General features: G+C 41.2%; 1 protein-coding gene across 3 annotated transcripts in view; it reads right to left on the bottom strand.

Moving 5' to 3' along the window:
• Positions 1-897: 897 nt before the first annotated feature.
• LOC143987612 (retinol dehydrogenase 13-like) overlaps positions 898-16,038 on the bottom strand; it is a 38,299-nt gene continuing 23,158 nt past the window's right edge. For all 3 annotated transcript variants that reach the window (XM_077486480.1, XM_077486482.1, XM_077486481.1), the window contains 5 exons: positions 15,394-15,549; positions 7,954-8,058; positions 6,094-6,306; positions 1,608-1,709; positions 898-1,228 (listed from right to left, as the gene is read on the bottom strand). In XM_077486480.1, coding sequence (XP_077342606.1) covers positions 996-1,228; positions 1,608-1,709; positions 6,094-6,306; positions 7,954-8,058; positions 15,394-15,549 — 809 coding nt within the window. In that variant the 3' untranslated portion in view covers positions 898-995. The remainder of the gene's footprint in view (positions 1,229-1,607; positions 1,710-6,093; positions 6,307-7,953; positions 8,059-15,393; positions 15,550-16,038) is intronic.

The following is a 16,038-nucleotide window of genomic DNA, read 5'->3' as shown; positions in this document are numbered from 1 at the left end:
ACACAATCTGAATAGCAGAATGAGTTCTATTCAGCCCACCTGGAGTGTACTGAACTTCAAAGACAATATGGCGCCGGTCTGTCTGTAAGAACAAAGAATATAATTAGTGAGCGGGAGGGGCGTCCGAGATCGAACCACAAGATGGGAACCCAGTCGGAGCAGTTGCAATTCATGGTCAGACACTGCCCCCCAGAGGCCAAGTATGGCAGGACTGTCCGAGGTGATTAGCCTGGGGGAGGAAACGCCCCAGAGACGCTGATTGGTCCACGGGAAAAGTAGGGTGGGCTATGGGGTGTGGTATGGCTGAGGTATGTTTAACAAAAAAGGGTTGCAACAATGAGTTCAGTCTCTATTCCATCAGGAGGCACAGTCACGAGGGTCGCATAAGTATAAGGCTTATATTGTATTCTAATTGTATGCTATGTATTATTGTAACTTCTATTGATAGTTTATGCACGCTTTCTTATTTCCTTGGGAAATAAATGAGATTTAAATTGATCTTAGACCGTGTATTGATTTCATAGCCAATGGTGGTAATATTGTGATATTAACGATAACATGTGCTTGGCGTATTGATAGACTAGCTGAACTATAGGGACTAGACAAAGGAATACATAACTGATAATAATAGTAATAGATTGGATTGATCAGTTATTTCATTTGGCACCCCAGATGGGACTGCAAAGATCAATATGGCTGAGTTCGGTTGTACAAACAGATGTGTCGAACTTTAGATATATAACATTACTTCCGGTTCACTTCCAACAGTAACACTTAAAGCACTATGACTGTTCCACCTTTATCTGTTGTCCTTATCAGATCTGTGATTTCTACACCTTGGGAAATATACAGTGTTATCACTTGGGGACACCACAATGTAAAACCTCAAAACACATATAATAGCTTTAGTTTATTTTAATATAAAAAAGTAAAGCACTTATTTGGGTTATTTACACAGACAGGTCACTGAAAATAATTCACAAGTGAATTTGCTATCATTTCCTGACTTTACATTCTTGTAAAGCTTCATCAAGATGTACAAGTTTCGCACTTTCTTCCCAAAGTTTCCTTGCAGTCTCCTCATTCAAAGCTTGGGGAGCAGGTTCCTTTTCTCTTAGTGCATTGAAATATTTTCCAGACGTGCCTTGGAGATCTTCAGCTACAGCTAGGTAGATGCTGGACTGTGCCGCCTGTTTTGGTGATTTTATCAAGAACCAAAATATGGGACCTGCAACATAAAAACACTTTTTTAGAATAACTACCAGTTATTTATCAGGTTTAGTGTAGCTATTCTGTAACAGTGCAGTTGGTAAAGTTGGCCATACACTGAGTGAATTTTGGTTGATTTCTAATGAACCGGAAGAAATTTGTTAAATTTGCCTGAAAAATCAAAAAAAAAAAAAACAAAAAAAAAAAAAACTGCTGGCTAAACAGCAGCTGCATCCATTCAGATGCAAGTACTGTTCAAGTACTCCAACATCTGGTAGCACTAGCTGTCAGAATACAAAAGCCACAACAGGAGATTTGTCCATCTGTTTTAGAGGTGTATGGCCAGCTTTAAACTACTCTAATGGATACAAGCTTTTAATTGGAAATGTTTATCTCACCCAGTGTTGAACTAGAAAATGAAGATTTGTGCAACCCCGTATGTCTGCCGAGTTCTGTCTCTGCAACACCTGGATGCAAAGAATTTGCAGTCACCCCCGTCCCTATAAAGAAAAATGGAAACGTAAAATTTTAAATATACACCCTTAAACATCAAATTGAACTAATTTTCAATATTGTGAAGCTCTGGCAATTTACTGTTGAATCACAGGGTGGGACTTCGCACTATGAGGGGTCAAATCTGAACATAAGAAAGAGCTGAGGTCATGTGAACAGTCTTTGCCTAACATCCAAGGAGTTCCACAAGACAACAAAGAATGATATTGTACACTTGGGGGGGGATACAGGGTTTTCCTTTTCACACATGAACTGATTATTGGATAACAGCAGGTAGACTGCCTAACTTAGAGGTTTGTTTGAGGAAGTAGAATGGTCTGAAACAGTTTCTATTCTGGCACTTTTTTTTTTTTTTTTTTACATGTAAAAATCTGTATTTTTTGCTAGAAAATTACCGTATTTTCCGGCGTATAAAACGACTGGGCATATAAGACGACCCCCAAATTTTCCAGTTAAAATATAGAGGTCGGGATATACTCGCTGTATAAGACTACCCCTCTTCCAACACACACCAAAAAAAAATTCTAAAAACATCAGATTTGATTTCAATATGGTAATTTTAATTCAAATGCTTATGTCATGCAGGTACTTAGCAGGAAAATTGTCACTTATAAACATAAGGCTGTTTTTCATCAAACATGTAAACATAAAACAGTACAAGTGGATTAAACTTTTCCTAATTCACTCTAAAGCTGAAAGGAAGCATAAGACAATAAACCCATGGGAGCTACCATGCTGTTTGTTTTCTAAGCTGTCGACCAAACTGGAACTGATGATAAGAGGAAGATAACAAACAAACAATAGAGAGAAAGCAAGTGTCGGGCAAGTCCCTGGCGAGTTTGCAACACCCATCATAACATAACTGCAAGCTACCATATTTTTACAGGTTTTGCTGACGGGACAGTTTCCCTTTAAAAACCTTCAAAATCCTCCTGTTCGTCATCTGATATAATAAGTACATCAGTGACATCTTGTGATACATTTGTAAGGCAGTCATTATATGGATCGAATTCCGTATCAGATGATGTGGTCTCAGCTTCAGCTTCCTCTTCTTCAGCTTCCTCATCTTGCCACAAGTAGTCGTCCTCCATACCATCTAATGAATTTGAAATGCCACACTTCTTGAAAGACTTGATTACGGTTTATGCATCAATATCATTCCAGGCTTTTATGACAAACATCCAACCGTGGAGCACGCAGGTTTCCTCCTTTTGTAAATGACTTTTCGCCACTAACTATCCATTCATTCCACTGTTCTCGAATGCGGTCTTTAAATGGCTTGTTTAGGCACACATCCAGTGGCTGTACCAACGATGTCAATGCTCCAGGAATAACTGCCGCATCTGTGTTTAGTCTTGCAAGCCTTTGCTTGGTACTGGGAGTTAAATGAGCCCTGAACATATCGCACACCAGTAGACTACGTTTTTGAATAAGTCCCCCTGGTCACCTGCTCCATACATTATCAAGCCATAGCTTTACCCCTTCTTCATCCATCCAGCCTTTCATTCACATGTAAAAAACAACCAACAGGGAACTTGAGTTTCGGCATAGTTTTTCTTTTAAAAATAATCATTGGTCTCAGTTTGGCACCATCAGCTGTGCATCCTAGTACCACTGTAAAACTGGACTTCTCTAGTCCTGTTTTAATTAAAATATTTTTTTTCACCTTTTTGATGGACAGTTTTATTTCCAACCATATCAAAATTCATTGGAGTTTCATCCATATTTCCAATACTACTTAACGCATAGCCATGTTTAGTGCGCTGTTGTATAACGTATCGATGGAAACTATTTACTTTGCTATCAAGATCTGAAGGCAATTTTTGGGCAATTTTCGTATTTTGCCTCAGTACCATATTATGCCTTCCTATGAATCTAGTACATCAGGATACAGTGGCCTTAAATCTGTTGCTGTGATCTGGGTTGGATTTGGCCCACTGAAGTGCAAACAAACGTTTTGGCGATGCTCATTCACCATGTCTGCTACATGTTTTTCAAGTTCTGGCCAATGTGGGGTGCCACTTCTTAATGCACACTTACCCCTTGGCATACTCTTTAATGCTTTTACATTTGCGTTCCAGTCCTGAACCATCTTTTCTGTTACTCCATACTGTCTTGCAGCAACGCAGTTATTATATTCCATGGCAAAGTTTACAACTTTAAGTTTGAAACTAGCTTCATATTTCTTTCTTCTTGCTGGTGGAGCCATGGAGGGGTTTTGACTGCTGGACATTTGTATACTGTACTGTATGGTATGTACGATACTGGTGCTATACTGTATGTACAGGTATATATACTGGTGCTTTACTGTGCTGGTATAGATACTGGCGCTGTACTGTACAGGTATAGATACTGGCGCTGTACTGTACAGGTATAGATACTGGCACTGTACTGTACAGGTATAGATACTGGCGCTGTACTGTAGATACTGGTGCTGTACCGTACAGGTATACCGTAGATACTGGTATAGAAACTGGTGCTGTACTGTAAAGGTATAGATACTGGTGCTGTACTTTAGATACTGGTGCTGTACCGTACAGGTATACTGTAGATACTGGTACTGTACTGTAGATACTGGTGCTGTAATGTACAGGTATAGATACGGTACAGGTATAGATACTGGTGCTGTACTGTAGATACTGGTGCTGTACCATACAGGTATACCGTAGATACTGGTGCTGTACAGGTATAGATACAGTACAGGTGTTGTACTGTACAGGTAGATACTGGTGCTATACTGTACAGGTATACTGGTGCTCTACTGTAGATACTGTTGCTGTACTGTACAGGTATAGATACTGGTGCTGTACTGTAGATACTGATACTGTACAGGTATAGATACTGGTGGTGCACTGTATGTACAGGTATACTGGTAGATACTGGTGCTGTGCTGTATGTGGTATAACAGCCACCTTACCAGCGATTTGCTGGTTGTTGTAAACAAATGATATTCTGATTGGTCAGCTCTCCCTGCCTGCCCAGCCCCCCCTGTCTCCAAGACTAACGCAAAACACCCCCCTTTCACTTGTCTGGTCCGCCCTTGTATCCTATTACCGTACCTCTGCCTCTCAGATCTCGCACATGCGTGCCTGCGCCGCTTCACTTCAGTCCTCAGGAGCGAAAGATCGTCAGGGTCAGAGAAACCCCCAAACATCATATTGTTTTTTAAAGCAGAGGCCATAGAGAATAAATTAGTGGGTTTTTGATTTATTTTTTTATGTCACACAGTATCTACACAGAGTGTCACACGGTTTTTCAAATGTATTTTTTCCAAAAAAATTAACACTATTTTGATTTCTAATGCATAAAAAACACAATATATAACCCAAATTTTGGGGAAAATATAAAAGATGATGTTACACCAAGTAAATAGATAATCAAACAATGCAAAAGCACTTTAAATATTTTTTTTACATTATTAACTTAAGAACTTTTTTTTATCACTTTCATTGCTGTCACAAGGAATGTAAACATCCTCTGCGACAGCAATAGGCATGTGACATGTTCTCTTTATAAAGAGATCTGGGATCTATAAGACCCAAAATCCCTCTTCTGCCCTCAAAAGAATTTGAGCACACCAAGATCGGTGTTTGATTTTTGAAAATTGGCTTTGTTGACATCCGGATAAACCAGAAGTGATGTCAGGTCATCACTTTTGGGTTATCGTAGCCGAGGAGCCGGCTGATTTATCAGGACTCTTGGTAGGAAGGAAGATCCCGGTAAAGCTGCAGAAAGAGGCAAGAGGGAGAGGAGGTCCCCTCCCACAGCTTGTAAAAGCAATCCAACAAGTAGTTAGCCATTAGGTTTGCTTTTACAAAAGAACTGTCAGCTCTATAAAAAAAAAAAAACGGTACTGGGATGATGCCTGCACCTAGTATAATCACTTGAAATCTAGTGATGTACCAGGTACATGACTGGTCGGCAAGGCCTCACTCACACGGGTGCTGACACCTGTAGTCTATGAATGGGCTCTGTTTTTATGTGGCTTGAGCCAACAAATGTTGCGTGCAGGCAGTCCATTTAAGTCTATAAGGATACATCTGTTGCATGGACGGACATAGTCATCCAAATTTGTCATACATGTAGGTGAGCAGCCCCAAATTCGCATAGTCTGCGTTTAGGGCTGCTCATCCAAATTGTCAAATTGGAGGAGTGACTGTGTCAATGCAGCTGCTGCATTCCCATAGACCTAAATATGCTGCCTGCACACAGCACCTGGCAGCCTAAGCCGCATAAACACACAGCCCATTCATAGGCGATGGGTGTAAGCACCAATGTAAATTAGGCCTAAATTGAAGCCCTCTGGGAAACAGGTATGTTTACATTATTTTAAAATGACAAGAACAAGGTGTTTTCTTAGGACGGACTCACCTTGTAGCCTTTTTGCCAGTTCATTTGTAAACAAAACATTAGCCAGCTTGCTTTGGCAATAAGCTGCTTTTGTGTTATATTTCTTCTTCTCCCAGTTTAAATCCTCAAAGTCAATCTCCCCTGCTATGTGAGCCAAGGAAGAAACATTGATGATGCGGGACTGACCAGAGTTCTTCATCTTGTCAAGCAGCAGGTTAGTCAGAAGGAAGTGACCTTAAAAAGTAGCGATTTATGAAAAGGTTAAATAAATCAGTAACTGAAAAATACCCATTTTATTTTAGGTAACAACGTCAACGTAAAATAAATAACTCATGCATAAAGGCTATTCAATTTCAGGTGGGACTATTCAGTTTTCTTTACTGACATTTTTTACATGCCATGCCTTATATATGTCAAAAGTTTAGATGTAAACCCTAACTAAGCATTTTGTGTGCTAAAGCACTGTTTCATAAACTGCTTTATTTAATCCATGGCATAGGACATCATGCTGTGGAACATCAACAAACACAATGTGAGCAGGAAGGGGTAATGGAAGCTACGAATTAAAAAATACTGAAAAATTTTTAGTGATTGGGTTTACGAATATCTCATAGCCCAATTTTGCCAATATGAATATGCATCACTCAGGGCCAGTGGGTCGCAGTGGGTCCTTGGTCCTTGCCAGTATACTACCCTAGTAGCCTGTCTGTATACCCTAGCCTGTCTATATACTACACTAGCCCTTAACTTAAAGTGGTTTGGTACCTAAAAATGAAAGTTCATGTTATTAAAATCAACAGTTAGCATACTTACCTAAACGAACCCTGAAAAAAAAAATTATTATTTACTTACCTTTTATTTCTGATGTTTCAGCTGACTTCCGGGTTCTCCTCCCGTGGGAGTAGGGGTGGCTATCGTCCTCGCAATGGTCCCTGGGAAATTTCCCAAGAATCCATGGGGGACAATGAAAGTTTTTCTTTCCTTGTCACTGCTCTCACTGAGCATGTGCAAGATGGAGCGGAGCATGCTGGGAGCCAGACGTCATCATATACCAGGAAGTAAATGCCTGTGGGCTTCAGACGCCCACAGTTAAAATGGAAAATGCCAGAGCAGGTTTTTATAAGTCATCCTGAAGAAAAGATTCGTCGCGCCGGGGGTCAAATAAACGCCGGACGTGGATGCCAATCGAAGCTAGCACTCGCCCACCAGTGAGACAGGTAAGAAAAAAATAAAAAAAGAGCGGAATCCCACTTTAAGTTCACACTTGTGTGTAGAAGCAGCACACACTGAGCTTGGCAGTGAATGGCTGTGCAGCAGGGGCGTGTCAGGACAAGTCTGATCATTGGAGGAGAGCAGGCCGAGTTCCCTAGCATAGCTAGAGAACTCACCACGCTGTGTTCTTGTTCGCTTACTTAGCGTGGTCAGTTTTTAGTAGGAAAGCAAAGGGATTGGCAGGAACACCAGGCATTTCATATAAAGGGATCAATACAGAGAGAACAAGATACTTTTTTTATAAAAGTACATGGTACAGCATGTGTTGGGGGTAACAAATGCTTTAACTAGCAAAGGTATTTCATCAGTATTACATACAATTACCTAAGAGATGCAACTAAAACATTACCGAACACTTGTAAGTGCAGATTGAATGTTAAAATTTATCGATCATCAAGCTACAAATCTGATAGAGGCAGTCACTATCCAACTCAGAAGATGTATACTATTTTCAGGGCAACAAAGCATCTCTTTGGCATAAATGTGACTAGGTGTTTGCCTAGGATTAGAAAAGTATTTTGGTTGATGACAGATTCATTTAAGGTTATCAAATGTTTGCAAGCTTTATATCTTGGCATGTCACAGTGTTAAAATGTTCAAAAACTTTACCCAAATGGTTGACACCAAACTGCATTTCAAACCCATCCTCTGTCTTCCACTGAGGGCACCTCATTATTGCAGCATTATTAATGAGAATGTCCAGGTGTTCCTCTTCTAAAGAAAAAAAAAACATTTTTATAATTATATATATATATATATTACACATAATATAAATGCTTGCATGTGTGCCAAGTTCCAAATATCACTACAGAACTACTAAATCACTTCCGTTTTAAAAATGAACATTGGTTCTATTAGAAGCATGTTAGTCAGGTTTTTAGTCGATGCATTGATTTTCAGTGCCAGTCTCCCAGCAGTGGTTGTTTTTGGCACAAGGCTTTTGAAACAGAGGCAGGGTGAATAATAATAGTAAGTCAGAGCTTTGTCTCCTCGCTATTCCCTAAAGCAAGATGTTGCAGTTAAACCCCACTGAATCCCTAAAACAAGCACTTACAGTGCCTTGAAAATTTCCACATTTTGTCATGTTACAACAAAAAACTTAAATGTATTTTATTGGGATTTTATGCGATAGACCAACACAAATCTCCACATAATTGTGAAATGGAAGGAAAATGATAAATGGTATAAATCAATTTTTTTTACAAATAAATAATATATAATAAATAAATATCTGAAAAGTGTGGCATGCATTTGTATCCAGCCCCCTTTACTCTGATAGCCCTAACTTAAATCTAGTGGAACCAATTGCCTTCAAAATCACCTGATTAGTAAATATAGTCCACCTGTAATTTAATCTCAGTATAAATACAGCTGTTCTGTGAATCCCTCAGAGGTTGGTTAGAGAACCACAGTGAACAAACAGCACCATGAAGGCCAAGGAACACACCAGAGCGGTCAGGGATACATTTGTGGGGAAGTTTAACCACTTACAGAACGGACCATTTTGTTGGTCAAAGACCAGACCACTTTTTGCGATTCGGCACTGCGTCACTTTAACTGACAATTGCGCGGTCATGCGACGTGGCTCCCAAACAAAATTGACGTCCTTTTTTCCCCCACAAATAGAGCTTTCTTTTGGTGGTATTTGATCACCTCTGCGGTTTTTATTTTTTGCGCTATAAACAAAAATAGAGCGACAATTTTGAAAAAAAATGCATTATTTTTTACTTTTTGTTATAATAAATATCCCCCAAAAATATATTAAAAAAAAACATTTTTTCCCCTCAGTTTAGGCCGATACGTATTCTTCTACATATTTTTGGTAAAAAAAAAAACAAAAAAAAACGAAATAAGCGATTATTGATTGGTTTGCGCAAAAGTTATAGCGTTTACAAAATAGGGATAGTTTTATGGCATTTTTATTAATCATTTTTTATTATTATTTTTTTTTTACTAGTAATGGCGGCGATCAGCGATTTTTATTGTGACTGCGACATTGTGGCGGACACATCGGACAATTTTGGGACCATTGTCATTTATACAAAAATCACTGCTATATAAATGCAGTGATTCTTGTGTAAATGACACTGGCAGTGAAGGGGTTAACCAGTGGGTGGCAGTGTAGGGGTTAAGTGTTCCTAGGGGTGTGTTACTAACTGGGGGGGGGGGGGGGGGTTGGGCTTTCATTTAGTGAACACTGATCTCTGCTCCAATCATATGGAGCAGAGATCAGCGTCACTAGTTGCTAGGCAGAATGGAGAAATGCTGTTTACACGGCATTTCCTCCATTCAGCCGTCCCGTGAGACGATCGCGGGTATGCCCGCGGCGATAGAGTCCGCGGGACCCGCGACCGGAGTCACGGGGGTCCCGACCGGCACACGAGCGCGCCGCCGGCAGTGGGCTCACGATGGCAGGGCGGCATTGAAGATTGGAAGTACCTGTACGCCAATATGCCTGCCCGTGCCATTCTGCCGACGTACATCGGCGTGCGCTGGTCGGGAACTGGTTAAAGCAGGGTTAAGTCATGAAAAAATATCCCAAGCTTTGAACATCTCATAGTTTAATCCAACATCCAAAAATTGAGAATTAGGCCCCTTCCACACGGGGCAGATCGGTTTAGCGGAGTCCACCAGCTCAACGGGAGACCGCTTCGTTGATCTCCGCTGAGCTGGCAGATGATAGGTCCGTCCTCTTCTCACTGAGCGGGCAGGGACCTGTCAGAGCCCCGCTGTTTCCTATGGGGTGATCGGAGGAAAACAAACAGTGTGTCCGTTTCTCAGCCCATCTGATCCACCAATACGGATGGCAGATGTATCGCCATATGTCTGTCTTGAGCGGAGCGGATGGCAGGCAGGTGTCTGCTGACAAATCTCCACTGACATCCAACTGCCCATAGGAGTCAATGAATGGCCCAATGAATGGATCAGCCTGAAAAATAGACAGGCGGAATTGAGCGGGCTTGTTGTGGAAAAGGCCCTTTGGTACAACTGCAAACCTACCAAGGCATGGCCATCCACCTAAACTGACAGGCCAGGCAAGAAGAGCATTTATCACAGAAGCAGCCAAGAGACCCATGGTAACTCTGGAGGAGCTGCAGAGATCCACAACTCAGGTGGGAGAATCCATCCACAGGACACTATTAGTCGTGCACTCCACAAATTTGGCCTTTTTGGAAGAGTGGCACGAAGAAAGCCATTGTTGAAAGAAAGCCATAACAAGTCCCATTTGCAGTTTGCAAGAAGCCATATGGGGGACACAGCAAACATGTAGAGGAAGGTGCTCTAGTGAGATGAGACCAAAACTGAACTTTTTGGCCTCAAAGCAAAGATCTATGTGTGGTGGAAAAATAACACACATCCCCCCTGAACACACCATCCCCACCGTGAAACATGGTGGTGGCATCATCACGTTGTGGGGAAGCTTTTCTTCAGCAGGGGCCAGGAAGCTGGTCAGATTTGATATGAAGATGGATGGAGCCAAATACAGGGCAATCTTAGAAGAAAACCTGTTAAAGTCAACAAAAGACTTGAGACTGGGGTGGTGGTTCACTTTCCAGTAGGACAAGAACTCTAAACATACAGCCAGAGCTACAATGGAATGGTTTAGATCTAAGCATATCCATGTGTTAGAATGGCCTAATCCGAGTCCAGACCTAAATCCAATTGAGAAACTGAGGCAAGACTTGAAAATTGCTGTTCACAGACACTATCCATCCAATCTGACAGAGCTTGAGCTATTTTGTAAAGAAGAATGGGCAAAAATGTCACCCTCTAGATGTGCAAAGCTAGTAGAGCCATCCCCAAAAAGACTTGCAGCTGTAATTGCATCGTAAGGTGGTTCTACAAAGTATTTACTCAGGGGGGCTGAATACAAATGCACGCCACACTATTCACGTATTTGTCAAAAAATTTGAAAACCATTTATCATTTTCCGCCCACATTACAATTATGTGCCATTTTGTGTTGATCTATCACATAAAATAAATTTACATTTTTAGTTGTAACATGATAAAATGTGGAAAATTTCAAGGTGTATGAATTATTTTTCAAGGCACTGTACCTCCCCCAACCATATCCTATTCATGATCTCTCCTTCTGAAAATGCTAGTTCCAGACTTTCATTTTGATGCTTTGGCTACAATATTTGGATCAAATTTACTTACAGTAATAACTTTTCTCCAATTTTACTTTGTTGCATGCTTGCTTTAGGTCAGAGACTGAGAAGAAATTAAAGTAAGATACAACTGGAAGCTAATATATTCAAGAAGCCAGCATTAGCAGCCCCCATATTTCCCTCATGACAAACTTTAAGGGTAACTCCACTTTCATGGAAGAAAATAAAACATAATATAGCATATATTCCTCTGGATCAACTGTGGGTATAGAATTGGGTATATGGGATTGTATGATATTATTATTTTTATTTTTTTGTGGTTGAACAGGATGGACTTGTGTCTTTTTTCAACCTGACTAACTAAGTAACTACATATACAATTGCTACACGAGCCATACTGCAGTTTACTGCACTTAAAAAATGACCTTACCTTTTCAACACGCAGTGCTGTAATTTTCAGCAAAATTCAATGCAATATGGCAAACTGGAGGCATTCTGTATGCCAGTGGTTCCCAATCTCAGTCCATGTTTTGGGAACTTCCCTTAGATAAAATAGCTCTCATCAATACCATGACATTGATATTGATTTAAAGCAGCTGTGCAAAGTAAAGGAAAATATGAAAAACATGGCCTGTTGAGGGTACTTGAAGACTGAGGTTGAGAATCACTGCTGTACGCCACTGATGTACAAAACACCTCCAAAAATTAAATTTCCTGATTGTGTGAAGAACTTTGCACTAAGATACAAGTCAGATGTAAGGCATCCTCTGCAACAAGAATGTCATTTTTGGCGAGATATTCCCTAAGGGTTAATTACTTCTAAAGGCATGCACACCCCAACATCAGAACACTTAAAGTACATCAGCTGATTAAAGAAGTCTGGGTTTGCAGAAAAAAAATCCGTATTGGTTTGATGCTGCAGCTGCAACATGACTGCTGATCGCTCAGTTTGGGTCTGATTTGAGACATACAGAACAACTATGACCAAAAAAGCATTGGCCATACCTCTCTTTTAATATTCATTTTTCACTCCCATTCAAAATCACTGTGCACAGGACACACAAAAAAAATATTCCTTCATAGTAGAAACAGGTGGGGATCTGCTGCAAAGTTTGGTAAAATCCTTGAAATGTACTCAGGTCACGAAGGTTTTTTTTTTTCCCACAACAAAAGTGAAAGCTCCTAAAGGAAGCCCCTTAACACTCAAATGCAAACTTTGTTAAAATCCTTCAAATTGAGTAACATCCAAGAATGGAACTTGCGCTTTAAGTGACGGTGACCCCCCCCCCCCCCGACATGCCACATTTGGCATGTCATTTTTTGGGGGAGGGGGGCAGATACCCTTTTTTTTTAGAGGCATCCAGCTCCCACTTACTCCCGGGGCTCTGTGGCGCCGGAGGAAAGTTCACCTCTACTCTCTCCCTCTCTGCAATCTTCTGGGACACGTTACAGGTCCCAGAAGATTGCCCGGCCAATCTCAGCGCATGCGCTGTGCGTGCCTGGCTGTGAAGCCACAGCCGGGCACCCACAGTAATGATGCCGGCGCCACAGAGAGGAGGGGGAGAGGAGCAGGGCTTCATTCGCCCGCATCGCTGGACCATAGGACAGGTGAGTGTCCAATTATTAAAAGTCAGCCGCTACACTTTTTGTAGCTGCCGACGTTTATATAGGTGGAACTCCACTTTAAATCCTTGCAAGGCACATTGATCACCCAGAGGGGGATTGCCTTTTTTATCTCAACAAACTCTGATCTAAACCCAAGAACAAAGTCATATTATATTGTCCCTATATGTTCAAGCTACATTAGTTTCCTTTTTAAGCTTTTTTACCTAAATTTTAACCCAGTGATACTGTCAGTATCACACTTCAGGCCTCATGTACACTGCAGCTGTCAAACGCCTGTTTTAGAGGCATTTAACTTTTTTTCTGCCCATAAACTCCCCTCTATGGCGTTTACAGGAAGTTAGTGGCAGGGGCAGAAATCTGAATGCACCAAAATCGCATTTAGGAGAGGAGCTTTTGGGCAGAAACAACCGACGTGCCTAAACACGCCTAAATGCTAGGCACGATTAGCGCTTGAGTGTTCATTCATTGACAGAAATTATTCCATTGGCCTGAATAGTAATTAACAAATGACCATACGTTTGACTTGCTGTGTGTATAAGCAAACCTTTGATTTGCCTCAACGTTTCTAAATTCGTCTCAATGCGTTAGAAAAATGCAACTTTCTATTGCTGCTTTTCTCCTCCCAGGAGTAGTGTCATAGTGAGCATGAGGTCTTAAGGTGACAATGTACATGTCAAACAAGGCATAGCATTGCAGCGTACGCAGTAAGTGTTTTAATTATAGAACACCTACCATTCTCCTCATCTCCAGCATTTCCATAACCTGGGGGAGGTGTTTTGTAGTTGACAGATATAAACTTGGCAGGCCGATAACACTGCAGAATGCAAAAGAACTTTCACGCTTAATGGATTTCCGGCAGGATCAACAGGTACTACCTTACAGTTAATGAATATACAGTGGGAAAAATAATGATTTGATCCCCTGCAGATTTTGTATGTTTGCCCACTTACAAAGAAATTAAGGCCTATAAGTTTTATCATAGGTGTGCTTTAAATGATAGAAACAGAATATCAACCAGGAGTCCAGCGATGTCGTGTGCTGCTGCCACCGCCATTGCTGGTAAGCAAACCTGGTAGTGAAGCATTACGGCTTCACGCCGGGTCCCTACTGCACATGCGCAAGGCACCACTACGCTCTCCTACTGGTCTGGCAGCGGGGGGAAGGAGAAGGGAGCCCAGCTGCTGATGTAATGTACCATGGCCCAGCCTCCCAGAAGTGGGGATGGGGGAGAGACAAATGAGCAGTTCCACTTTTGGGTGGAATTCCACTTTAAAAAACAATAATTGTTTAGTTATGAGACTAACGCAAAGAGAACTATAAAGAAAATGTGTTTATACTTACATCAAGGACAAAACAAAATGTTTGAGTAGTACCTCCCTGTCAGGTCACCTTGAGGTTAGGTGACAGATGCACACCGATGAGATCAGGAGTGCATCGCAAGGTAGTGGACCCTACGACTGACTGCTGAGGATGGGAGTCAAGGTGGTAAGGAAGGTAGAGCCGCTGGAACACCAAGACAGATCCCGCTGGGGTTAAAGCATAAGATTCCCTAGGGTGTGGAGTCTAAGAGCCAGCAGGTGTTCACCAGAGCCTCTAGTGGTGAGGATGGACTTGGCTGCAACTGGCTCCAGGTCGCCACCCCCAGGGTCCCCCAGCTCACGCCCACAGCAGGCAACAGGAGGATAGGGATAGTAAGGGAATAAGCCAAGGTCGGGGCCACAAACAGACAAGGACAACAGAGTCCACGCCAAAGGTTCAGGGTCACAGGCAAACAGGGATAGTCGGGGAAACGCCAAAAGGTCAGGGTCACGAGCAGACAAGAATAGTTGAGAACATGCCAAGGTCGGTAAGAGAAACAAATGTAGAGCACACATCAGGCAGGTAATAGGAAGCCAAACACACAAAGGTTGATCAGCAGGGTTGGCCTGCAGTGCACAGGTTAATACAGAGTTCTCTGATAGGAGCTAGGGTGGAGCAATGCTAGAGGAGGGATTATAAAAGCAGTCAGGTGAGAGTCGGCTGGTCTCTAGAGATGAACAAATGGAGACAGGTAAGCTGACAGACAAACTCTATTGCATAACCATGAGACTCCCCTTTTGTGAAGATATTACCCTAAGGACATCTCAAGCTTACTGGCTCTGAGGTTCTTGTAGGATTTAGTCAAACTTGTTTGTGAAATTGGCACACCATTATTAATAGTCTTCTATCTATTTTTCATGATGTTGTCTTTTTTCATAGTATTGCCCTTGGAATGCACCCTGTATATACATTCTTTGGTTTGCAAAGAACATCAATTAAAAAAATATTACCTCTTAGTATTTCCTTTGCAAATTCTTTGATCGACTTTGTTGATGCCAAGTCCAGATGTTTGGCATACACATTATGATTCAGGGTCTTGCCACGGATTTCTCTGGCAGCATTTTCACACTTCTCCATATCTCTACATGCCATAATTATTTTGCCACCTGTACATTAATGACAAAAAAGAATGAGATAAAAGTTTTGATTTCCAAGTATGCACACATGGTATTCAGTAAAGGTGAGTAACTCGAGGTGTAAACTATTAGTATTTTGACAAAGACTATGGACATGTCACAATGGTGTTGATTTACTAATACTGGAGAGTGCAAAATCTGGTGCAGCTGTGCAGGGTAGCTTCTAACTATAGCTTTATCGATAAAGCTTTGACAAAAAAAAAAAAAAAAACCTGGAAGCTGATTGGTTTCTATACAGAGCTACACCAGATTTTGCGCTCTCCAGTTTTAGTAAACCAACCGCATTGTGCTTTCATCAGTACTCATTTACACCACAATCCCCAAATCCAGTTTGCAGTTCCGCATTTGGGTTTACATGTGTGTGTGTATGTATATATATATATATATATATATATATATATATATATATATATATATATTTTTTTTTTTTTTTTTACAAGGTTGCATTTACATTTCTTC

Source organism: Lithobates pipiens, unplaced genomic scaffold, assembly GCF_037356315.1.
Source record: "Lithobates pipiens isolate NorthernLeopardFrog02 unplaced genomic scaffold, aLitPip1_a1.2 Scaffold_18, whole genome shotgun sequence".
Lineage (NCBI taxonomy): Eukaryota > Metazoa > Chordata > Amphibia > Anura > Ranidae > Lithobates > Lithobates pipiens.
Note: the sequence above shows the minus strand (reverse complement) of the source record. Positions and strands in the feature narration are given on the sequence as shown.